The following is a 26,319-nucleotide window of genomic DNA, read 5'->3' as shown; positions in this document are numbered from 1 at the left end:
ACACAAAACCAAGGTCACTTTAAGTATAGATCTGCTCTCAAATAACATCCGAGGACATCTCTAAATCCACACACGTGACATGCTGGTCCTAAAAGCCTCCACTGCGAACAACCCGTAAGCTAGCATTTTCACATGCAACAATGTTAAACTATGAGCACTTGTAAGCTGCCATTTTCACAGGTGACATTCTACATGTTCTAACTATTTTATAAAAGCCACAGTTACAATCATACATACGGTTGCCAGGTCCCCCCTCTCCATCAGCGGGACGCTTTTGGGAGTGGGGCTGGGGTGATCGCACACACGTGGCCTCATGTGACGCGATTGCATCACTTTGGGGGGTAAACCCGGAAGTGACGTAATCGCGTCGTGGGCACGCGTGTGTGCGATGCTCGCTCCGCAGCAGCCTGGTGGATTGGCAGGCAATTGCCCGCTGAAACCGCCCACCTGGCAACCCTTTGCAAAATTTAATCCAGATCTAAACTTGCATTCTTAGCAGTCCAGAGAAAAGACAGATGGCAGGAGCTGAAGGTCAGCAAAGGACAAACTGCTTTTTTGGGGAGGCAGAAGAGATGGGTGGATTGTTGGAGCACCTGGCCCTATTGACAATTTCAGTCCGTGGCTGGAAGATGTTAATCCCCCACCCCCAACACTAGCCCTAATATTACCTTTTTCATCCTCTGGAAGCTCCTCTATGGGCTCCAGCATGTGCACCAAAAGGGCCTGTTCTAATAACGAGGAGAAAGGAAGAGCACAGACGGAAAGACAGACAGACAGGACAGAAGTAGGTCAAGATAAAGGTTCAGAGGGTGAAAGCTATACAGAAGAAGTAGCCAACATGGAGATGTCGCATTTGATGATTTTTTCTTCCAGCCCGTGAACATCAGAGTCCCCAGCAAATTGCAATTACTCATAATTCAGGATAACGGAAATTATAGCGATTACTCAGGTTAAGACAGGCCACAGTTAGGGTGGCCAGGTCCCTCTTTGCCACCGGCGGGAGGTTTTTGGGGCGGAGCCTGAGGAGGGTGGGGTTAGGGGGAGGGGAAAGACTTCAATGCCATGGAGTCCAGTTGCCAAAGCGGCCATTTTCTCCAGGGGAACTGATCTCTATCAGCTGGAGATCAGTTGTAACAGCTTGTACCTGGAGGCTGGCAACTCTATCCACAGTACGAGAGGATGTGATGTATTTACAATCACATTCACCTGCAGTTGGGTCACCTCCTTCAGGTTAAGCGGTTATCCATCTGCAAGCAAAGCAGTGGATGTTTGGGACTGGTGTAAGGAGGTCACAGAACCCAACCTGGCTGATCAGATGACACTTTTCCCCACAGCCTCCGTGTGCATAGTAAGTGAGCCAGCATAGTGTAGCATTTAAAAGTGTTGAACTAGGATCTGGGAAACCCAGGTTCGAATCCCCACTCTTGCCATGGAAGGTCACTGGGTGACCTTCGGGCAGTCACGTACTCTCAGCCTAACCTACCTCACAGGGTTGTCGAGAGGATAAAATTGAGGAGAGGAGAATGATGTAAGATGCTTTGGATCCCCATTAGGGAGAAAGGCAGGATATGAATAAATTAGATACAAATTTAAAAATACATAGTTCCTTTTTCTTTAGTTTCAATCTCAGTGTGACCCTGTTGAAGGCTGAATTGGCTACATGAGCAGCATCATTAAAGTTAGTAAGAATAAAGTTCATAAATAAAAAAGTATAAAGTTAATGGGCTTTCCGTGGGGAGGGTAATGTGTGCACGCCAAAAATCCCATTCCCGATTCCAACGTGCACAAACAATAGCATGGAAGAAATATCATTCAAATGTGATTAATTACCACTTCATATCAACCCGCTGGTTAACACCGTTCCTCCTTTCTACTCAACAATGCGTGTTGCCGACAAAGGTCGTCTGCCAACACTTGCCAACAAATTGTTTACAAGTCTAGCTAGTCGTGACTTGATAAACAGAGCAATATTACGTAGAGTTTCTCCTGTCTAAGCCCCTTGGAATGAATGGGCTTACGGTGGAGTAACTCTCTTTAGGATTGCACTGTAATCCCTGCCGATTTTGACAGAAATTCGGCACGACTTTCTCTGAGATGGAGCCAAAAATTTAATTTCCCACTGATTTAATATACCCAAGATGGTACCTTATGTTTTTAAACTGTGCAACTCAGGGCCGAAGTAGACGTCGTGTATGTTCCAGTGGATCCAAGCCATTTATTTATCCATAAGCGTGAATCATTACTACAACTCTGAATGATTCAACAAGCTTATTTACTAAAACAGCAACACAAGTCTTATCAGACTCATACAGTCTGTTGCTAGAAAGGAGGTGAGTCAGGGTTTCCCCTTTAAGGCACAGTTTTAAAACTAATTATAAAAAAGGCCAGCAGGGGTGGAGCAAGGTAGGGAAAGAGAAAGAGAGAAAAAGACCGAAAAGACCTGCAGAGATAAATAAAAATAAATAATCACCAGCAACATCATCCAAAACGAATACCAATTGTGGTATTAAACCCACACACCCCTTTTCTTTTGAAAACTGAAAAAGGATAGCTCTTTTGTGTATACTTAGAAGGATTATCAGCAATCACAACTCCTACTCCCCACACTAGAAAGGAAAAGAAACAGTAACAGTCAATACAAGTGTGGATTTAAATTTAATGGTGACAACTTTCCTCTCCTGTCAAAACCAGAGGAAACAGATAAAACAGTGATTGGTGAAAGCATGGAAAATATTCCTTTCACCTTTGCTCTTTCAAAGATGAGTGATTGGCTTAGTGGAGCTGACAGCTATCACGGCATATGACAGCTCGAGAGAAAGTTGTCTGCACGGCCATCAACCTCCGTCTGCAAGAGGCCAGAGGGGGCATCCGTTTCAAAAAACAGGACTGGGATTTCCATGTAATAAACATGGCCTTACGAATTGGTAGAGTCAACATATCGGTTTCTGTATTTTAAAAATGTTTAGCGTGTTCGAAGATTTGTGAGTTAAATTGTGGAACTCCCTGCCCCAGGAGGTAGTGATGGCCGCCAACTTGGAAGGCTTTTAAGCGGGGAGTGGACATGTTCATGGAGGAGAGAGCTATCCATGCCTACTAGTCAAAATGAATACTAGTCATGATGCATGCCTATTATCTCCAGTATCAGGGGAGCATGATTATATTAGGTGCTGTGGAACACAGGCAGGATAATGCTGCTGCAGTCATCTTGTTTGTGGGCTTCCTGGAGGCACCTGGTTGGCCGCTATGTGAACAGACTGCTGGACTTGATGGGCCTTGGTCTGATCCAGCATGGCCTTTCTTATGTTCTTATGAGATAAAACTGAAATTAATACGGTTGTATAGTATTTTACAGTTCCTGTGAGTTTTATTCAAGGTTGGCCCCACTATTGGCAGTCTGCGGCGGCTGTCCCAAGAGTCAGGTGGCCTCAAACATTGTTAATATGTTTCTCAATTGTGCGGCTGTGGGCAATAATCCGGATTTTGGCCCAGCCCTGTTTATTTCAGTACAGCAGAACTTTACAAACAAGCCTTGCTCCGTTAAAAAGCTTTGACTGGCTGCAGAACGAATTACTGCTCAGGACGAAAATGCCAAAAATGTTGAATTTACACATGAACCTTGATGCTGATCTGATCAATATCTTTGAGAAGAGAGTAATGGAAAAATCACTGCTCTGTTAATTCAATTTAGCTGTTCCTTACTGTCGTCTTAGGAGACAATGATCATTAAAGATTCCACATCTATTGAGGAAACTCACCATGCACAGATGGCAGACTTGACTTAGGCGGGACGACATTCGGGGCTGAAGTTTTTGCTGGAAAGGCGAAGGGAAAAGACAGAGACTGCAGATCCTTGTACTTCTAAATACCCTTCTCAACGCAATTGCAAAAAACAGGAGTTACCGTATTTTTCCTTGTATAAGATGATGTTTTTTTCGTTAAAAAATTAGGAAAAAATGGGGGTCGTTTTAGACACGGAAGGTTGCTGCTCTTTTCCCTGCCTGTCAGCTGATGGGCGGGGAAGAGAGCATGCGGGGATGAGCCCGGTTCCCTTGGCCAGCTGGCATCCGGCCTTCCGATGGTCCCCGCTCTCTTTCCCGCCCGTATTTTTTCGTACACACCCCCATGTATAAGATGACCCGATTTCTTAATTTTGGGTTCAAAAAAACAGGGGTTGTCTTATACATGGGGGCATCTTATACACGGAAAAATACGGTATTTTCCTACGCCATATTAAGGAATTATTCCAGTAGCCTTCCTCCAACTTAAGTGGCTCTTCCTCCTGTGTTGACTGGCAGGGGTGGGACCAAATTCTGCTGTATGGAGGCCACTGCCAGGCAGGCTGCTCCAGCTGACCCTCTCCCCTTCGCCTCTGGTACGTACAGGGGTGATGAGGCTACCTCCAAACTAAATAGTTTAATACCTTAATTAAATATTAGGACATACCCCACTGTCTATCAAGCAGATGAGAGCCCAGCCTTGGTTGGGAATTGAGGCTGGGCTAGAAATCAGGAAAATAAATAAATAAATAAATAAATGTTTAAATAAATGTTATTTTAAAGTTCCCCTTGCTTCTAATTTCTACTTACCATCAGACAGCTTGATGCTTTCTACTGACTTGGTAGCCAATTTTTGTATCTGAAATACAAAAACGGTGAAGACCAGATACAGATTTACGAACAATAACCTGCCAGTTGTGGTCAACCCACCCAAGACATGGAAGATCAGTGACTGGGATTTCCCAACGTAATTTTTATGTTAATGGGAGACTGTTGGGGGGGGGGCTGTATGGATTGAGGCCCTGGCACAGATGGAGGAAGGGAAATTACAACACTGGAGGAGAGTGTTACGGATACCACGGACTGCCAAATAAACAAACCAGTGGGTTATAGATCAAATCAAGCCTGAACTGACCCTAGAAGCTAAAATGACTAAACTGAGGCTATCGTATTTTGGTCACATTATGAGAAGACAGGAGTCACTGGAAAAGACCATCATGCTAGGAAATGTTGAGGGCAGCAGCAAAAGAGGAAGACCCAACAAGAGATGGATTGACCCAATAAAGGAAGCCACAGCCCTCAATTTGCAAGGTCTGAGCAAGGCTGCCAAAGATAGGATGTTTTGGAGGACTTTCATTCATAGGGTCGCCATGAGTCGGAAGCAACTTGATGGCAGTTAACACACACACACACAAAACTGGAAGCTAATGTTACCGGGGGGGATCTCTACCAGCAGACTGGCATGGGGGGCAAACAGGGCCCCAGTGTCTGCTTCGGAACATCCAAAATAGTTGGGCTGACAGAGGGGCTCCTAGGAGTGTGCCAGACTGCCCCCTCGTTTGGCCTCCGGGGGTCTCCGGTACGCGACGGACCTGGTGCTTCTGTGCGATAATAAGCTCGTTCTGCTCCTGAAGCCTCTGCCCCAGTTCTTCTATCCTCTTCTTATAAAAGGCGTTGCTTGCGTTCAGGTCCTCGGTCACTGATACCTTGAGCTTCTCAATTTGGGACAGAAGCTTAACGGGGAAAAAAATACAAGTCCAGGAAAAACAGAGTGTTCTAAATGTCCCCTGAAAGATTCTAACACTACCTATATTTTATTTTATTTTTTAAAGGCGTCGTTCGATTAAGGCTTTGTAACCTATACCTTTGCTCCGCGTGTGCTTCTCTCCGGGTGCTGCGAAGGTTCGTCCTCTGGCGCTGGGCACTTCTGCTTGCACCGAATGTTTCTCAAGGAGTGCCCACATGCCTAGCGTGAGTGGACGACCACCTTTGCAGCGCCTGAAGAGCAGCATGCACAGAGGAGCAATAAAATAAGATAAATGCATGAAGGAATACTATATAGACATTATTAGACCAAAGAGATTAGGGTTTGAAGGAGCCCAGAGCACAAAGAAAGCACGGAGCAGCTGAAGCACACTTAAAACAAATAAAATCCCACAGAAGAGCTGTACCCAGACCCCTCCCTTTCCTCCTCTCAATCTCTGGAATGTATCTACTTTTATTTTATAAATATACAGCGAACCGTGTTGGAGAAGATCAGTGGTCCATCTAGTGGTCCAGTGGTCCATCTAGCCCAGCATCCTGTCTCACACAGAAGCCAACCAGTCATCCTGGAGGGCCACAACACAACAGTGTAAAGGCCGAGGCCTTCCCCTGACGCTGCCTCCTGGCACTGGTATTCAGAGGTTTGCTGCCTCTGAACATGGAGGTACCCCTTTAGTCACCATGGCGAGCAGCAACTGATAGACCTACCCTCTATGAATCTGCCAAATCCCCTATGCCCATGGATGTCAATTCATTTGCATGATTTTATGAATCTCTATCATGAGCCCCTTTAAGTTGTCTCTTTTTTGAACTGAGAAATCCCAGACTCTTCAGCCTTTCCTCATAGGAAAAGGTGCTCTAACCTCTTAATCATCTTGGTTGTCCTCTGTACTTTGCTAACTCTGCACTGTCCCTTTTAAGATATGGGTCGTTTATGCATGGGAGTTTTACCTGGGGTTTGTTGCTTGCTGGACCCACGCTTTTCTGTTGCGAATCCAAAAATTGTTATGCACCAGTAGTCACCAAGCTCAAATCAGGAAGCATTTGAGTCCCTGCCCCTTGAAACACTGCTTTGTAATTGGCTGTAGTGCTTACTGTGAGAGAAACGTCCAGTTCCCCTACCCCTCTGGAAACCCAAGTGCCATTTTAAAAAGGAAAAAAACCACAGAGCTCTCTAAAAGAAACAGGAGGGGCAAGCGCCATTTTAAGCGCAATTTTAAAATCCTTTCTGCTCAGAAGCAATTCTGAGAAAGCAGGAAGCATTTGAATTCCCGCCCCTTGAAACACTGCTTTGTAATTGGCTGTGGTGGTTACTGGGAGAAATAAGTCACCCCCTAGGCTTCCGTGTCCCGCGCTTTGGCTTATGCACGGAGATTTCACCTGAGCTGATCTCAGGAGAGATCAAATAATTGGGTTTTAACTGCAGTGGGAAGACCCAGGATTTGCAAGGGCTGGACACGAGGTCACCTCTAATGGACAGAACACTCATACATTATTCCAAGGAACAACTGAGTCAGACCGGGGGCGAACATGAGTGAAAGTACCCATGCATAAGCAACCATGGTGAACAAAACTACAAATGTAGCTACACCATAGATCTATGCAGGGGCATTATAATATTGGCTGTTTTATTTCAGTGTCTTTTCTAATAATCCCCAGCATAGAGTTTGTCTTTTTCACTGCTGCAGTGCGCTGGGTTGACATTTTCATTGAACTATCCACTACAACCCCAAGGTCGCTTGCCCTCAATTAAGATAGCTTTGTGTATAACAAGACTGATGTATAGCTTTACCTGGTGTTTTTCATCTTCATGTTCTTCTTGAAGAGTTTGTACTTTGGACGCCCATTTAGTTTCCTGTGTAAAACACAGCACATTCTGTTCGACCATTTGGAAGTGTATACTTTATATTTAAATTCAACTAAACAAAACATAGCATAAAGACTCAGGAACATGACCTCATGAACATACCATGAAGATTCACAGGAGAGGGGAAATCCATTCCCTCCAGCTTCGCCCCACCCTGCTCAAACTAATTGCCCTTTTTCTTCCCCACTCCTCCCTCCCCAATTTACCTGGTCATGAGCCACCCTCCCCAATACACAAAGTGGAGAATTTTCCTCTTGCATCCCTAATTTGCCCAATTGCACATTTTCCTCCCAACTCCTCAACCAGCCTGGACTTGAGACTTCAAAACTCCAGATGGTGCCTAAATTCCACTCATGTTGCCTGAGATAAGCAGCAGGTTACCCCCTCAGTTGGGGGGGGGGTAGGGAGGCCAGCAAAATGATACTCGCAGCTGCCCTCAACCACAGGCCTGGCAGAATGGTTCTGTCTTGCAGGCCCTGGGGAACTTTTTAAGATCCCGCAGGGCCCTGATGTCACCAGACAGAGCATTCCACCAGGCTGGTGCCAGGGCTGAGAAGGCCCTGGCTCTCGTCGAGGACAGCCGCACACTCTTAGGGTCAGGGACCACCAGTAGATTATTATCAGATGATTGTTAATTAGTATTATAAACATTAATATATGTTAATTCACAAAGGCTTTATCGTATTATTAGGCCGTTCGTTTTACTACAGTATGTTTTACAATTTTGATACGACGTGAAATATAAACACAATCATAGACTGAAGCGCACATTTACCCTGACTCCAAATCACATGTTTGCAAGCTTGGGGCTCTGGAATTGGTGCTTCCTGCCTTAAAAAAGCAGATGAAGACCACCTCAGGGATCCAGCGTTTGAGTGCTAATGCCCTCTCTTGCATAAACAGGAACAAGGGGACTCAGCTCATCAACTTCAGTCACAAATTACCTGTCTTTCAAGAAGCTGAATTACATTCTGGTCGTCTGCAGCATTCCGAGGTTTCTCTTCCGTAAATTCATAGCTGTCTTTTAATGAGCCTAAATTGGATTTCAAGTGTTTGTTGGACTTCTGTAATTCTATCAGATACTAAGAGTAAAAGGGGGGGAAGAAAAACGATAATCCCGATACATATTGCAAGAAAGCGCTACAGAATGGAAACCTGAGATAGGCCTCTTTTAAATATCGTTATGAATTCTTTTTATGGTTTCGAGTAGCATTGTAATATGCCTTTAGTCCTTTTTAGAGAAAGGTGAGCCAAAAATGTTGCAGATAGACAGATGAATGAGCAAACATACTGCTAGAAAAATGCTTATAGCGAGCAAAATATTGACTGCAACTTGCCAGGATGGTTTACGGGAATATAGTGGTGGTTCAAGTCGCTGCTCATCATGAAACTCACTGGGTGACCCTGGGCAAGCCATTCTTCCTCCACCTAACCAATGTCACAGAATTGTTGTGAGGATAAAAATGGAGGAGAGAATCCTGTTGGCAAACATCTTTTTAAAAAATTCCAATTACAACAGGGTGATTAAATGCTTAATACCCACCTAGGAATACTGCTTAATAGTTAATTACAGAAATTCTGTATGAGAGCAGGATTTCTAAATTTCAGTTTTTGCTGGATCATCCTCAGTGACCTTGATTCCAATTTGGCACATGGTACTGCTGCACACACAAAGCCCTCTCTGAGCAGCAAACAACTGCACAAATCAACTATTCTGCAGGGAAGGGGAACAATCATTCCAGCTGCAGTCTCTTGCCTCCTGAACGATTGAAAGAACAGCAGAAATTGCCCAAGAGAGCTCTGGGCCCCTAGATCTGTCTGCATGTTTTCCTGTTCAGCTAGGAATATTTGTGTCTTAAAAAGTGTTATTGTTCAAAGAACTGAGTTTCTGATCCCTGCAAAACTACAAGTTCCTCACTCATAACATCTTTCAGCTTCCTTTAACTGCATACGCTGCTTATTCTATACTCCTCTTACTCCTGTTTCCACTACAAACCTGTAAGTAAAGGGAAGAAAATTCTAATTCTGTAGAAGGAAAACACAGAATATAGTAAGGCAAAATATTCAAAACTGCACATCTTACTCTGATTTTCAAAATTAATCCCAAAATAAAATCTGTGCTGCCTGTGATAGGGCTTTAGTAATTAAACGTCACGTTAACACGGTTTTCATACCAAAATGCAACTTTCAGCTTTAATACAAACATCTATTAACTTTGGCTATTTTTTAAAGAACGAAATAATGTTCATGCGTGTTCGCAATTAGAACAAAAATACCACAACATTTGCATAATTTAGGACAAATTTGAATGATGTGGGGTTTTTTTTTTAAACCAGAATTTCAATGTCGCATCCAGATTTCTCGGTAAAGATTTTGGCATTTCTTTGTGAGTAATGCCACTTCCCTGCATGTTTAAGAATGCCTCCTCAATCACTTTTTAATATTGGTCCCGATCCAGCTACGTGTGCGTAGCAGCCAGCGCTCCCTGCACAAAGCCCTCTTTCAAATCCAGTCCTTGGCTTGGATCCTATGACATCGTTCCCCCCGCGCCTTCTTGAGTGGCGGAGGCTAATCTGGTGAACTGCATTTGTTTCCCCACTCCTCCACGTGAAGCCAGCTGGGTGACCTTGGGCTAGTCACACACTCTCAGCCCCACTCTCTCACCTCACAGGGTGTCTGTCAAGGGGAGGGGAAGGTGATTGTAAGCCGGTTTGATTCTTCCTTAAGTAGTAGAGAAAGTCGGCATATAACAAACCAACTCCTTCTTTCCAGCCAGCATGAAGGCTTTCCCCTGCTGTGGTGCTTGCTTCCTCTGCCGCTAGGACTTCTGTATGTAGACGTTTTAGGAGCCTTTATGCACCCAGAAGTGCTACTGGCAGAGGAAGCAAGCACCCCTTGGGGAGGGGCTGTGGCTCAGTGGCAGAGCAACTGCTTGGCATGCAGAAGGACCCAGGTACAATCCCTGGCATCTCCAGTTAAAGAATCTGGCAGTAGGCGACGTGAAAGACCGCTGCTTGAGAACCTGGAGAGCCGCTGCCGGTCTGAGTAGAGTCTAGACAATACTGACTTGGATGGACCAAGGGTCTGATTCCGTATAAGCAGTTTCACGTTTGAAGAAGGGATCCACAATGGCCAGAGAGAAGCACAAAGAGAGCCAGCATGGTGTAGTGGTTAAGAGCCATGGTTTGGAGCAGTGGACACTGATCTGGAGAACCAGGTTTGATTCCCCACTCCTCCACATGAGCGGCAGATGCTAATCTGGTGAACTGGTTTTGTTTCCCCACTCCTACACATGAAGTCAGCTTGGTGATCTTGGGCTAGTCACACCTTCTTAGCCCCACCTACCTCACAGGGCAGGGAGAGGAAGGGAAGGCGATTGTAAGCCGGTTTGATTCTTCCTTAAGTGGTAGAGAAAGTTGGCATATAACAAACCAACTCTTCTTCTTCTGTCACAGGACCCAAGCTTTCTGCCCACCCGCTGTTTCGTGATAGTCGAGGAATAAATACAGCCATCTGCTCCCAACTCCTGAAATGCTGATTGGTACTGATTTCTAAAGAGGTCTCCATGCGTGCGGGCCAGCATCTCGAGCAAAGGGAAGGACCACGAACACAACACCCACATGCATGCAAAGACTGTCATCCACTCAGGGATACACATGCAGAAGGCTTGCTTCCATAATTGTTTGGCTCCTAACTAAAATGGGGAGGGAGAGAGACAGGTTTAGGGGCTTTGGCATATTTTGTCTTTGTCTTGCTATACCAAGAATTTTATAAAACTTTAGCTCAAAGGATCCAGCAATTACATTTCAAAAAGTTATATTCGGCACTCCCAAGTATCATTATGTTTGAAACTCTGTATTCCAAATACTTACGTTTTCCAACTCTGTATTCTTTGCAGTTAGCTCTTTAAACTCCTTCATAAACATCTCTTTTACTTTCTCTAACTCGGTGGCCAGTTTTTCTTTTTCCTCTTCTTTCCATCTGTGGAACAAGTGCCGAAACTCCTCCTCTTTTGACCGGTGCTCCTCATGTTCCTGAAATCGTTCAAGTTATGCTGAGAATTCCGCCAAAAAAGCAATAAGCACGAGAGTTCAAAACAGCACAAAGTTAGCAGCCCAAAGTTCTTTGTCGAGAAATCCAAGTTATATTTTATCTGCTGGAGGACACCCCACCGGCTTTTCAGAAGCTTGTTTTCCCACAGAAATAACTAAGCAGGGGTCAGGGTTCCTCCTGAGCCAGCATGGCGAAGTGGTTAAGAGCGGCCAACTCTAATCTGGAGAACCGGGTTCAATTCGATGAAGCCTGCTGGGTGACCTTGGGCCAGTCACAGTTCTCTCAGAACTCGGTTGGTGCGGAAGCAAGGCAATGACAAACCACCTCTGAACATCTCGCCTTGAAAACTCTACAGGGTTGCCGTAAGTCAGCTGTGACTTGACAGTGCGTGCACACACACAACATCGGTGTACTGGCTTTAATGTACGCCACCTTAGGAACCCTGAGTATGGTGAACGGTAGGGTTGCCACCTCTGAGTGGGGAAATTTCTGGAAATTTCCCCACTCTTCCACATGAGCAGCAGACTCTAATCTGATGAACTGACATTTCCCCACTCCTCCACATGCAGCCAGCTGGGTGACCTTGGGCTAGTCACAGTTCTCTCCGAATTCTCTCAGCCTCACCTACCTCACAAGGTGTCTTGTGGGGAGGAGAAGGGGATTGTAAGTTGGTTTGAGACTCAAGTACAGAAAAGCGGGGTATAAAAACCAACTCTTCTTCTAAATGAAATTCTAGCCTGGCTCTTTCATTTAGGCAATTCGTCACTCAGGCACAGATTAAACTGCTCTGAGGTACCCATCCCTGCACGCCTGTTCAAATGACCACCTGTGCTACTTCTCGGATGCCTGCCAGCTTGCCCACAGAAGACCAGCCCCGACAATCTACGCCAAAGCCCTTCCGCCGCATTTACTGATCAAAATTAGCCCTGCTCCTTAGATTATCCTACAGCCGAAGCAGCCCCGTCAAGATTATTTAAACCTCAATCTGCTGCCACTGAAAGAGGGGTAGAGCCATTTTAAAAATTCAGTTCTATTCTAGCATAGTCAATGGCATTAAATATGAAATATAACCTACATGATCATAGCTCAGGCAATAAATTAAGACTATAATTGTACAAAATCTAGCAGCAGAATATTGATGCAAAATATGCCCCACCTTAGTCAATTTGGCCATATGAGCATGCTGCTCGGCTTCTAACTGTGTCCTGGTGAGCTGCAACTGATCCTTCAGCTTGTCAATCTCCTCCTGTAGTTTATCTGTCTGTGCTTTCTTTTTCTGATCTGCTTGAAAGGAATACACATTTGGTGATATTTCCGTTACCTTTTGGGAAACCCTCCCCTTCCCACAGAAACCTTTCCATCACTGAAGTCCCGGTTGGCTTTCACGCCAACCCCAAAAGCAATAAAACCCACTCCATTTGACGGGAGAGAAAGTTCAGGAGACTCCCTGGAAACATGGAAAAATACAACTTCATAAATTAAAGTTCCACAAGAGATATAAGAAAATTCCATACTCTGCCAGGGTGTGTAAATGTGCCCTGGGAGAGATTGAAAGTATTGACCATATGCTCTTGTATTGTCCATTTTATTGTGAAATTCGTGCGGTCCTTTTAGATCCCTTTCTCTCAAATCATGTAGATCAAGCTGATGATAGTAAGATCAAATTGTTGTTATCCTCCTGAGATTCTGAGACTACTGAATCTGTGGCTAAATTTTTTGATGAAATTATTAAGAGGCGGAGGTTAAATTATGTTTAGAGGGTTGGTTTTATTTGATCGACTTCTTGATGGTATGCCAATAAAGTATTGAAATTTGAAATTGAGATTCCACAAGATTTTTTTTTGTCATTTCAGTTATCGTTTTTGTTACAGGACTCACCTCTGCAAGGCAAAAGGAAAAAAAAGAGAGGACAGGAAAGCTTAACTGCTGAGGAGGGGGAAAAAACTTCATAATTTCTTTCAGAGCTAGCAGTCCGCCCCCCACCCCACACACAAAGAAATCAATCCTCTTTAATCTAATCAGGCAGCAGCTGCCATGGAGATTACTATAGGAAGGAAACAAGAACAACAAAATGGTACAGGCAATGATCTGAATAAAGAAAAAGCTCTTTTCAGCTGCCTCCAAATCACTAGCGCAAAGACTGCGGTGATTACAGGTTCAATTATGTCAGAGAAAAGGAAGCGGTGAGGGTTTGGGCAGAATACCATTAGTAGCTGACAGGGGGATCCAATACCTGGGAGTAAGCCCCACTGGCTAAAATGGGACTTCTAGTAAACCTGCACAGGATTTGACTGTCAGTCAAATAGCTGATACGAATGAAATTCAGGCATGCCACATAAGCAGGGTTGCCAACAGGCCTGGGAAAAATGTTCTAACTCTTCAACAGAGGTTTAATGCATAGAAATGGGCAAGCGAAGCTTTTCAAGACAGGGTAGAAAATAATATTAACTGGTAAATAAAGGTAAAGGTAGTCCCCCTGTGCACAGGGTAGTCCCCTGTGCAAGCATCGGGTCATTCCTGACCCATGGGGTGACGTCACAACCCGACGCTTACTAGGCAGACTATGTTTACGGGGTGGTTTGCCAGTGCCTTCCCCATTCGTCTTCCCTTTACCCCCAGGAAGCTGTGTACTCATTTTACCAACCTCGGAAGGATGGAAGGCTGAGTCAACCTTGAGCCGGCTACCTGAAACAGACTTCTATCGGGATCGAACTCGGGTCGTGAGCAGAGATTTGGACTGCAGTACTGCGGCTTACCACTCTACGCCTCCCATTACGCCTCTATTAAATGGACAGGACATTTGTTTTTCCTCCGGGCAGTTGGCATTCCTATGTGTAGGCTCATCCTATGCACGATTACTTGGAAGAAAGTTGCATTGTATTCAATGGGACTTACTCCCAGGGTTAAGTGTGCACATGATTGTACCCTGAGTCATGACTACTTTTAACTGTGTTAAGGTGATGGACTCCAAACCCCACTCCTCTGAGTGGTATTTTGTTATACTTCCTATGCTAGAAAAAAAAAGATGAACAGCCAATTCTGAAGTATGCATTATTTTTCTTCCAGAACCTCAGCTTACCATTGTGTGATTCTTCGGCGTGGCGACGCTGCAAATGATTGCGCAGGAAGGAATAGTTCATAAAACTTTTTTCACAGAATTGACACTGCAAAATAAAAGTAGAGGGTTTGATTTTTTAAAAACACACTGGTATATGTAATAATAAGAATAAAAAGAAGGAGGAAGAGGAGTTGTTTTTTGTATGCCGACTTTCTCTACCACCTAAGGGAGAATCAAACTGGCTTACAATCACCTTCCCCTCCCCACGACAGACACCCTGTGAGGTAGGTGGCACTGAGAGAGCTCTAAGAGAACTGTGACTAGCCCAAGGTCACCTAGCAGGCTTCATGTGAAGGAATGGAGAAAACAACCTGGTTTACCAGATTAGCATCCAACACTCATGTGGAGGAGTGGGGAATAAAACCCCGTTCTCCAGATTGAAGTCCACTGCTCCAAACCACCGCTCTTAACCACTACACCACACTGAGGAAATATGTCTGCATATTTCATGCTAGCCTGGAACCCATTCGTAACTGTATGGCTGGCTTTTCTGCAAAAATTTAAGCTTTTTGAATGGGGTTTACTAGAAACAGATGAAATATTCCAGGTAGCTCGCTCCCCAAAAAGCTTCGTTAAAACAAAACATTGTAAAGTGTACAGTTAACTGAGATCTCAAATACTTTTACATATATTAAACGGCTTCAGATCCATAAAACAAATTAACGGCCCCAGCTCTGATCGGCTGTACTACTTTTACGTTTTCAATTTGTTAGACAAAGAGACAAACACTCGCTCATTTGTTAACGCATAAAGAATGGAAAAGGAACTGGCTTAGCTTTTCTTCTGTTCGTGATTTGCAGATGCCTGATCTTGCAATCACTTGCTTCTTGCTCCTAATGTATTTATGTTCTTGAAGGAGCTGCTACTGCCACATTTAAGGCAATCAGCGGGCATGGTGTGAAACACATGTAAATGGCAATTCAAGAACTTGTTCAGCAGAACCAGGACCCAATTCCTACGGCTGAATTCTCAACTCTCATCTACTATTTAACAGCCTACTACCGATAGCTACTGTGCTATTAAATATAAATGTCTCATAACAGCCACTAAGAGCATAAATAATTAAGTTACATTTTTGTTGGGAGAAAACGCAAGGACACAAAAGGCCCTGGCAGAAAGGGGCTGGATGCTGTGGAAATGCCAAAACGCAGCAGGGATTCCTCGTCCAAAATGTGCCAAGTGATTTAATGCATTAAATTGGCCATAAAACATTATTATCTGACTAAATACTCATGTTATAACTATCCCACTTGTCTGCAGCGGATGCATGCCTTATTCCACAGGCAACTGCTGTAGAGCCATGGTACAGTAGAGTTGGTAGCGATGAGCCGTGTACTGAAGCTCTTAAATTAGTCTTATTCATAAATAAACATAAATTATATGCAGCGACAAAGTACTTTCACACTTAAAGGGAAAGGAAGAGGTTTGGAGTTGGGTCCCTCGATGCTGTCTCGCATTGCGACAGCAGTCATATTCGATTAACATTTTCATGTTTCTGGCTTCATGCACTAAATACAAAGTAAAATGATGCTAATTTGTGAAGAGATTTATGTTTAGTTACCAGTTACTGGTTTGTTCCCCCCCCCCCAAAGTATGCGTGGCCCAATGCCTACTTACATACAGTCCTGTCAGTGAGGATGACAGCAAGAAATGTAATTAACAAAACTCTGCATTCGTCTGCAATGAGTTCAGGCACATATAACTTGGATGCAACTGAAGCACAGAGAGGCCTGGCTCGCCTATACTGAAATAGTTGCGTGGTTGACCACTTGTTTCCAGGCTCAATCCAAATGGCTGGTTCTCGAGCATCAGAATTGACCATGCAGAAATGGCCCATATGTTCTGGACTGCCCCACCTTTCCTTTATCCCTTAGAAGATCCTTGATCCATTGATCTTGAGCAGCATAAATCTAATGTTTGAGGGATATAAGGACTGAAACAAATCTTGCCACTGACAATGTAGCCTTGGGATCCCTGTCACTTAGTAAAAAAGGCATTATGCCAGACACAGAGGCATTAGATTTATGTGTTAAAAGGGGAGAGATATAACGTGGTCGCAGTTCCTCATAGAAGCGGCATTCCAAGAGGGCATGAGCTAATGAATCGACAGAGCCAGAAGAGCAAGGACAGGTCCTGTCTGGGCATGGTATATTCAAAATCCTGCCCTGCATAACCATAGAGGGGTCATGTCCACTCCCCTCTTAAAGCCTTCCAAGTTGGCAGCCATCACCACCAGCATGGTGTAGTGGTTAAGAGTGACAGTTTGGAGCGATGGACTCTGATCTGGAGAACCGGGTTTGATGCCCCTGCTCCTCCACGTCCACTCCCCTCTTAAAGCCCTCCAAGTTGGCAGCCGTCACCATCTCCTGGGGCAGGGAGGTTCACCATTTAACCATGCCTCTAGGAAGCCCACAAACAAGATGCCCGCAGCAGCATTATTCCTGCCTGCATCCCACAGCACCTCATACAACAGGCATGTTCCCCTGATCCTTAAATGCGGAGCTGTTAATTTGGAGCGAAGGGGGTGGGTGGGAACGTGGTATGTTCTGGGCATTGTATGTTCAAAATCCTGAAAAAGCAACAACAAAAGGGGGGGAACCAAATGGAACTCAACCAGAGTACTGATTCCAGACCAAAGAGGTTGAGCTGAAAAATGTTAAAATTACAAATATATAAATTTTAATGAGGTGCACATTCAAGTTAAAAACATAGGCCTCTAGCATAGGAAAAACTTTTACATTCAATGTATACATATTCAAAATCCTGCCCTGCATAACCATAGAGAGGTCATGCCTACCACCCGCGTGGTGTAGTGGTTAAGAGTGACGGTTTGGAGCAATGGACTGGGTTTGGATCTGGAGAACTGGGTTTGATTCCCCCACTCCTCCGCGTCCACCCTCTTAAAGCCCTCCAAGTTGGCAGCAGTCACCACCTCCTGGGGCAGGGAGGTCCACCATTTAACCATGCCTCTAAGAAGCCCACAAACAAGATGCCTGCAGCAGCATTCTCCTGCCGGCGTCCCACAGCATCTCATACAACAGACATGCTTTTCTGACCCTTAAATGGGGAGCTGTTAATTCGGAGTGAAGGGGGTGGGTGGGAACGTGGTATGTTCTGGGCATGGTATGTTCAAAACTTTTACATTCAATGTATACCATGTATACATGTTCAAAATCCTGCCCTGAATAACCATAGAAGAGTTAGAGGGCTGCCCCTACCTACCTGGTGGCAGGCGGCACTGGCCTGCAGGTATCTCCACCTCCTGGGGCAGGGAGTTCCACAATTCAACTATGCCTATAGGTGCATAGAGCCCTGTGGCGCAGAGTAGTAAGCTGCAGTGCTGCAGTCCAAGCTCTGCTCATGACCTGAGTTCGATCCCGATGGAAGTTGGGTTTCAGGTAGCCGGCTCAGGGTTGACTCAGCCTTCCACCCTTCCGAGGTCGGTAAAACGAGTACCCAGCTTGCTGGGGGTAAAGGGAAGACGACTGGGGAAGGCACTGGCAAACCACCCCATAAACCAGGGGTGGGGAACGTCAGGCTCGGGGGCCATTTAAGGCCCGCGAAATCATTTGGTCTGGCCCTTCGTGGGTCCTGGCAGATCTCTTGCTCAGAAGGATCTAAGACTGGCGATCCGCCCCCTCCCGTGGACAGGAATAGCGTCGATTCAAGGCAGATGTGAGTTTGTTTTGCCGAGAAAAGGAACCTTTTCCCCCCCTTGCAGAAGAGTCGTTAGCTATGGAGCTGCTAGGACCGCCCAAGGAACTGTGTTAACCCTTTCCCACCCAGGCCATGGAGAAACGTATTGTCGATCAGCAGCACCGCTCTACCCTTCCATGCGGCCTAGCTGTTAATTGGGGGTGGGTTGGGGGGTGGGGGTCCCCTACCTGGTGGCAGGCGGCGCCGGCCTGCAGCATCACCTGCTGGGCGCTGATCATCCTGCGGCGGCGGCGGCACTCGTCCTTGAGGCCGCGGGCCAGGCGGTCCTTGCGGGCCAGGTGTGCGGCCAGGCGGTCCAGGTGGGCGAGGGCGTCGCGCAGGCGGGCGGCCAGGTGTTCCTGGGAGTGGAGCAGGTACTCGAGGCACAGCTGGGCGAGGCGGAAGAGCTTGAGGAGCAGCGGGTCGGCGGGGGCGCCGCAGCGCGGGCAGCGCTCCCGCTCGGCGCTGCAGAAGGCCACGTGCTCCAGGTGCTCCTGCAGGGCCGCCACGTCCAGCTCGGCCGCCACCCGCCCCACGTCCAGCGCGCTCAGGCGGCGCCAGTCCGGGCTGCCCTGCCGCGGGCGGAACTGGAAAGCGGGCACGGAGGGAGGCGCCGCCATGGCCGCGGCCCCGGCCGCCCCGCCGCAGGCCTCCCCCGGCCCCCGACGGTCACGGCGAGGCCGCGGCGCAGGCCCGGCCGCGCGTCTCCCGCGTTGCTACGGCAACCGAGCGGCCCACTGCGAGGCCGCGGGACAGGCCCGGCCGCGCGTCTCCCGCGTTGCTACGGCAACCGAGCGGCCCACTGCGAGGCCGCGGGACAGGCCCGGCCGCGCGTCTCCCGCGTCGCTATGGCAACCGAGCGGCCCAGGCCGCGGCCGGCGCGCTTCGGGGCCTGCGGCTGGCGTAGAGGCGCGGCGGGCTCGGCGCGCCCCCTCGCCCCGCGGGGGTGGCCCGGGCGCGCCCCGGGGACCGCTAGGCCGCCCCACACTTCCCCCGCAGCAGCAGCCGCCTCCTCCTCCTCCTCCAGCCTTTGCAAACAGTCTTCACACGAAGTCCACACCCGGCCTTCTCCCAGTCCTGAAATAAAGAAGGGGGGGTGATAGGAGCAGTGCTGGATTGACGTGTGAGCTCAACAAGCTATAGCTTAGGGCCCCACTCTCTTGGGGGGCCCCCAAACAATTTAACGGGGAAAAAACAACTGGATGTACATTTCCAAAATATGAGATTAAAAAAAAAAACAAATAAAATAAAACCTACATACAGCCTTCCATTTCAACCTTCCAGGCCATTCTGTTGCAGATTTAAGAGTCGCAGTTCTCATACAAAGGAATTTCAAAGGGAGGTTGGAAAGAGAAACGGCTGAATTACAGTTGATGTTCAAACGAAAGTCAATGCATTTACCTGGGCTGAATAAAGACCTTGCATTCATGGCCCATGACCAATGCTGATTTCTCCACACCCATCTCTCCCCTGGACATCACAGACTCTTCTGCAGACCACACCTCATCCCATCACGCCTGCTATTCTTAGAAGCTAAAATGACTAAACTGAGGCTATCGTATTTTGGTCACGTCATGAGACGACAAGAGTCACTGGAAAAGTCAGTTATGCTAGGAAAAGTTGAGGGCAGCAGGAAAAGAGGAAGACCCAACAAGAGATGGATGGACTCTATAAAGGAAGCCACAGCCCTCAATTTGCAAGATCTGAGCAAGGCTGTCAAAGATAGGACAGTTTGGAGGACTTTGATTCATAGGGTCGCCATGAGTCGGAAGCGACTTGATGGCACTTAACACACACACACACACACACACACAATAGTGGTTGGATGACAACTGGTGTAATGAAGCAAGGAGTTCTTTACCTGTTGGTTTGGTATAGGGTCTGACTTGCACCCGGCCTTCATGAACGTAGACACTAGTGTCCAAAAAAGCAATCTGGTTAACGATTGCTTTTTTGGACACTGGTGTCTATATTTAAGGTTAAAGATTGCTTTTTTTGGATGCTAGTGTCTATGTTTATGAAGAACGGTTGCGAGGTTGGATGACAACAGGTGTATCGAAGCAAGGAGTTCTTTAACTGTTGGTTCAGTATAGGGTCTGACTCGCAACCGTTCTTCATAAACATAGACACTAGTGTCCAAAGAAGCAATCTTTAACCTTAAACATAGGCACTAGCGTCCAAAAAAGCAATCTTTAACCAGATTGCTTTTTTGGACACTAGTGACTATGTTTATGTAGGGCGGTTGTGAGTCAGACCCTTTACCAAACCAACAGATAAGAATTCGTTGCCTCATTACACCAGTTGCCATTCAACCTCGCAACCGTCCTTCATAAACTAGTGTCTATGTTTATGTCCTAAGTCAGCTGCGACTTGACGGCACGTCCCACCAATATTTCTAAGGCATTTAAGATTGCTTTTCACTGAAGTCCTTCAGTTCATAGTAGTACTCCCCCAAAATGGGATCAGATTGTCCGAGGACCTAAAGTAGTTTAGAGAGCAATCCTAAGAAGTTCTACTCAGAATCTTAGATCTAAGCAATGGAGCTTACTCTCAGGAAAGAGTTCTTAGGATTGTACATTAGTTGCTTATAAAGTATGGGAGGGGGGAACAGTTTGGAAATTCTGTTCCACCCCCACCCACCCCAAATCTTCCTGCCCAGGTTCTGAGCAGGTTAATTCCCCCCCCCCCTCCAATTCACTGACTTTTGGCTGCTCTTCATATTCCAGATCTCCCGAGCATGCTATTCTTGATTGACGGGGGCGGGGGGAGGTTCTCCACTTTGCTTTTAGTTCTACTGATGGGGCACAATGGGACTTTCAGTCTTATTTATGTTTACTCAGAAGTTATTCCCACCTGTACTTCCTCCCAAGAAAGTGTGCATCAGACTGTAGCCTGATACAAGTTTGCTATTAACATATAATTCCTATTTTCAACATGCACAATCTGTGGCACCTCTGTTTTTTCAAGCCAAAAATTCAAAAAAACATTACTTCATTCCATCCTACTACTTCAGAAAGCAAATAGTTTCCCCCCTCTCTCAATGAACAAACCTACTCAAATTTATATCTCTAAATAATTGTTGAACAAGATTCTGTGACTTCATCAAATGATTTGTTAACATTTTAAAATACTATAACTCGGAAAAGAGTAAAAATGAAAAAATAATCTTTATAGACTAAACTTTTTTTTACAGTCTAATCTGTTTGGATTTATGCCTGATATTTTAGTTTATAATAATATTTTAAAGTTATGATATTTTAAAGTTATGACCTTATCAAAACCTGCATCATCTGACAGAAAGCATAATATTTTTTCTGAATTAATATGTATGAAAGATAAAAATTTAATTTGTTCACTTATTTTTATATGCTAGTTTGAATGTAAAGTAACAAGAACGCCAAGATAGGACAAACTATAGAGAAAACAATATTTTAGCCAGTTTCATATCTAACGATGTTTTCAGATTAAACCATACAGAGTCAACTCCTTGTAACTCAACACCGAATATTATTTTTAAAGCATCTGATCTTGTAGGCGGCTCTTTCTTATGAAAGCTTATACTACAAGCATATAATTCACAGTGGGTAGCTGTGTTAGTCTATCTGCAGTAGTAGAAAAGGGCAAGAGTCCAGTAGCACCTTAAAGACTAACAAAAATATTTTCTGGTAGGGTATGAGCTTTCGTGAGCTTTTCTACTACTACAAGCATATGTTTATCTCTTTAACAAGTCCTACCAATTTCAGTGGGCTTAGACTGGGGTAACTCTTTTTAGGATTGCATTGCCAGTTGCATAGAGACTTGTTTTTAGTGCAGCTGACTAACATGGCAACTCTTCTAGATTTTACAGTATGTTATACGTTTAGGCCTCAGATTTAAAAAAAAAACTACATACGGACAGACTGTTACAAGTTCATGCACCATTTCCTCCTTTCCCCCCAAAAGTCACAGCTTTAGATACAAACTTTACAAAGGCCTTATGCATAGGAGGTTTTGCCTTGGATTTGCCGCTCTCTAAATGCACATTCCCCCCCCCCCATCCAAATTCTCAAAACTCAACAATAAGCCCCCGTGGAGAGTTTTGAGGATTCGGGTGGGGAAAATGTGCATTCAGAGAGTGGCAAATCCAAGGCAAAACCTCCCAGGCATAAATGGAGAAAAGACCCCCTTTAAGATCCCTTTCCATTCATGCTGGCCAGAGCATGCGTGCCAAAGGCAACCGCCCGGGTTAACGCAGAGGGGAGTTCAACTTTGATCTCAGGCAATTCACAGTGGGCAGCCGTGTTAGTCTGTCTGCAGTAGTAGAAAAGAGCAAGAGTCCAGTAGCACCTTAAAGACTAACAAAAATATTTTAGTCTTCAAGGTGCTACTGGCCTCTTGCTTTGTTCTCAGGCGTCACAGCCACTCTTGCAGAGCTAAGCGAACCAACACCCGCAAACTTTTAAAAGATGCGCAAAACTCACTCCGACCCCAGGGATGCAATCTGGAAACAGGCTCCAGGCGTGGGGGATCCAGGGAGTTTCTCCAGGCAGGCGAAGAGCAGCCGGGGCGGGAAGATGCCCAACTTTCCCAAACTCTTGCCTTCTGGTGGCCTGCAAAAGGCGAGGCCGGGGCCGACGAAGGATGCGCGCAGGACTCCCCGGAGAAGCCCCTCCGCTTTCTTCGGCCTCCCCAAGGCGGGAGCCGGTGCAAGGGCAAAGGGAGCTTTGCACAGAGGCTGGGAGTCCGGGGATCTTCCTTCTCCCACGCCTTCTTTACTTGGGTAGGGGGCTAAACAGCCCCAAAGACGCCCAGCGAGCGCCCTTCTCCCCGCTGGACCCCGATGGCCCTGCAATGCAGCCGCATGGCCCCTGCCTTCTCTGCACAACCCCGAGGGGATCGGGTTTCCCACCCGCCCTCCGCACAAAGCGCCTCCCTCCCCTCCCGGGTTCCTCTCCGGCAACCCATCTTCGTGCCTCGGCTCGCCCTTGGTTGGGGATCGAAGGGTTTTCAGAAAGGGCGAGCCGAGGCACGATGGCCCGGATGCCTGCAGCTCCAAGGCGAAGAGCCCCGCTGGATCATGAAGCTGCCTTCTACTGAATCAGACCAGGGGACCGTCCTGTTTCAGGCAGTAGCCAAGCAGGTGAAGCTGCCTTCTGCTGAATCAGACCAAGGGACTGTCCTGTTTCAGGCAGTAGCCAAGCAGGTGAAGCTGCCTTCTGCTGAATCAGACCAAGGGACTGTCCTGTTTCAGGCAGGAGCCAAGCAGTTGAACACATGAAGCTGCCTCCTACTGAATCAGACCCTCGGTCCATCCAAGTCAGTATTGTCTGCTCAGACCGGCAGCGGCTCTCCAGGGTCTCAGGCAGGGGTCTTTCACATCACCTACTTGCCTAGTCCTTTGAACTGGAGATACCAGGGATTGAACCTGGGACCTTCTGCAAGCCACGCAGATGCTCTGCCACTGAGCCACGGCCCCTCCCCCAAAGTTCTTCCTGCTACTAAAGGAAAAGGTGAATTTTTACTTGTTATAGTGAAGTGTCATTTAACAGCCGCTGGAAGAGTAGCTATCCAGATGACCTCGGTTCTCTGAACTTCCCACTTGAGTAGTGGGCAAAAGCACGCTTTGGAGTACACAAGTCAGCTAGTGAGGTCAGAGGGCAATACCAGGGAGAGAGGATAAGCCCAGGCTTTGGTGAATTATAAACAGTTGGACCCATGAAGCTGCCTTATACTGAATCAGACCCTTGGTCCATCGAAGTCAGTATTGTCTACTCGGACCGGCAGCGGCTCTCCAGGGTCTCAGGCAGGGGTCTTTCACATCACCTATTTGCCTAGTCCCTTTAACTGGAGATACTGGGGACTGAACCTGGGACCTTCTGCATGCCAAGCAGGCACTCTACCACTGAGCCACAGTCCCTCCCTGGAGAGCCAACAAACAGGGCACAGAGGCCAAGGCTTCCTGGCTCAGACTAGTCTGATCTCAGATCTCAGAAGCTCAGTAGGGTCGGCCTTGGTTAGTACTTGGATGGGAGAGCACCGAGGAAGTCCAGGGGCAAACTACCTCGGTTAGTCTCTTGCCTTGAAAACTACTAGGTCGCCATACAGTAAGTCAGCTGTGACTTCACAGCACGTCCCACCATTATTTCTAAGGCACTTAAGATTGCTTTTCACTGAAGTCCTTCAGCTCACAGTAATATTCACCCAAAGTGGGATCAGGTTGTCTGAGGACCTCAAGTAGTTTAGAGAGCGATCCTAAGAAGGTCTACTCAGAATCTTAGGTCTGTGCAATGGAGCTTATTCCCAGGAAAGAGTTCTTAGTATTGTACATTAGTTGTCTGTAAAGTATGAGAGTCTCTTGCCTTGAAAACTCTACTTAGGTCGCCATAAGTCGGCTGTGACTTGACAGCACTTCACACACACACACACACCAGCGTTCAAAGGCCGATGACTTTTGAATTATGGTGTTTCCCTTTTGTCACCATGGCTTGTAGCCACTGATAAACCTCTCTCCTTCATGATTCCCTCAATTCCTTTCTTGAAGCCATCTATGCTGGGGACCTAATTGAAGCCATCATTAGGTCCACCAGCAGCGAAATCCAGTTCAATTAGTCCTTGACCTAAATATTGGAACCTTGCTTTGATGTCATATTGCTAGCCTTCAGTACAGATCTTTCTAAAAGTGGAACATCTTATTTATTTATTGTGTGTGTATAAATATATATTTAACAGTACAGTTTATTAAAACGGTCCGTGACCAGTAAAATATCCGATACAGTATATATTTAACAAAATGCTGCCACATAAGAATAATTCATTAGATTGTATGGGAGCATAATTGTGTTTTTAGGAAATGAAACTCTTCTAAAGAATCCAAAGAAGGAAAACTGGTTTTTATACACAGCAGGCAGAAATTCCTGGCAGCAGGCAGGCAGGCAAGGAGTGTAATATCCCATGAAATATTGTAGTCCTGTTCAGCCAGTAGCAGCCATTCATAAACCACTACACCAATGACTGTAGTACACTATTCATTATTGGGGTATTTTTAATGGCCTCTAGTGGCTGTTGCGGGCATTAATATTGCTGCGCTTCCTTTGACTAGCACTTTGTTTCACGAAGCATAATGTACCAGATAAAGACAATCTACAATGCATTTGTACTGCATCCTGCATTACTGAAGGTGTCCAGATGTTCAGAGTCATGTCCAACTCTGTTTTGATGCTTTTATTTGTGCATATACATTTAGGGAGGGAAGGGAGCATGGTACAGCCCAGTCTCGTCAGATCTTGGAAACTATGCTCGGTCAGTGCTTGGAAGGGAGACCATCAAGGAAGACTCTTCAGAGAAAGGCTATGGCAAACCACCTCTGCTTCTCACTTGGCTTGAAAGCCCTTTGCTGGGATTGCCATAAGTCTGTTGCCACTTGACAGCACTTTACACATACACACATGGACATTTAACCCTTCACAACACCAGCTTTTTAGCCCTTTGGTAATGTGGGTGTTATCTCCTCTGTTGGATTAAAATGCTATCTCTGCCTGGGGTTGTAATGAAAGACGGAAACAGTGCACTCCGGGAAACACAAGAAAATCAAGAAGATGTTCTGAGATGCTGGAGCGTTTTTGAGCCGTGCATGAAAGACTGAAGCAATTTACGTGGGACAGAAATACATCCTTATGGCAACATTTCAGCAAGATTGCATTTCCCTTCTGTTGTCTGGTTCGCACCCCTCTCGGCACTCCCTTAAGGCTGATCTTAATCTTCAGGCAGTGAAAATACCGTCAGTTTCGAAAGGAAATGGAATTTAGCTGGGAAAAATCCAGGAAAGGCTTGGGTCAGTGGACAGCAGCTCCAAGCCTTTATCAGCTTCAGAAGTAGTCCTACCATAGTGACCGCTTCAGTCCATGGAACTTGAAAACCTCTCAAGGCAGCAAAGCAACAGACAGATCTACCCCATGAGACCAGAATTCATCGGGAAGTTCTCTTGATCAAAATTTTCTGAAATAAACAGGAGATACGTAAGAGTTCTTCTGTGCCCTTCTGCAGCTATTAGAAGATTTGCTCCATGT

The 26,319-nt window shown here is 46.2% G+C and overlaps 1 protein-coding gene across 1 annotated transcript in view; it reads right to left on the bottom strand.

The window, feature by feature from the left end:
* DZIP1 (DAZ interacting zinc finger protein 1) overlaps nucleotides 1-21,155 on the bottom strand; it is a 32,985-nt gene extending 11,830 nt beyond the window's left edge. Inside the window, exons 1-12 of the mRNA XM_056862132.1 lie at nucleotides 21,128-21,155; nucleotides 19,098-19,351; nucleotides 18,463-18,990; nucleotides 14,540-14,624; nucleotides 12,617-12,744; nucleotides 11,280-11,441; nucleotides 8,352-8,489; nucleotides 7,333-7,395; nucleotides 5,369-5,509; nucleotides 4,587-4,635; nucleotides 3,756-3,812; nucleotides 669-728 (exon numbers count right to left, since the gene is read on the bottom strand). Of these exons, the coding sequence (XP_056718110.1) occupies nucleotides 669-728; nucleotides 3,756-3,812; nucleotides 4,587-4,635; nucleotides 5,369-5,509; nucleotides 7,333-7,395; nucleotides 8,352-8,489; nucleotides 11,280-11,441; nucleotides 12,617-12,744; nucleotides 14,540-14,624; nucleotides 18,463-18,990; nucleotides 19,098-19,351; nucleotides 21,128-21,155 (1,693 nt within the window). The remainder of the gene's footprint in view (nucleotides 1-668; nucleotides 729-3,755; nucleotides 3,813-4,586; nucleotides 4,636-5,368; nucleotides 5,510-7,332; nucleotides 7,396-8,351; nucleotides 8,490-11,279; nucleotides 11,442-12,616; nucleotides 12,745-14,539; nucleotides 14,625-18,462; nucleotides 18,991-19,097; nucleotides 19,352-21,127) is intronic.
* Between the last annotated feature and the right edge of the window lie 5,164 nt (nucleotides 21,156-26,319).

This window comes from Euleptes europaea, chromosome 16 (genome assembly GCF_029931775.1).
Source record: "Euleptes europaea isolate rEulEur1 chromosome 16, rEulEur1.hap1, whole genome shotgun sequence".
NCBI lineage: Eukaryota > Metazoa > Chordata > Lepidosauria > Squamata > Sphaerodactylidae > Euleptes > Euleptes europaea.
This window is presented reverse-complemented; position numbering and strand designations above follow the sequence as displayed.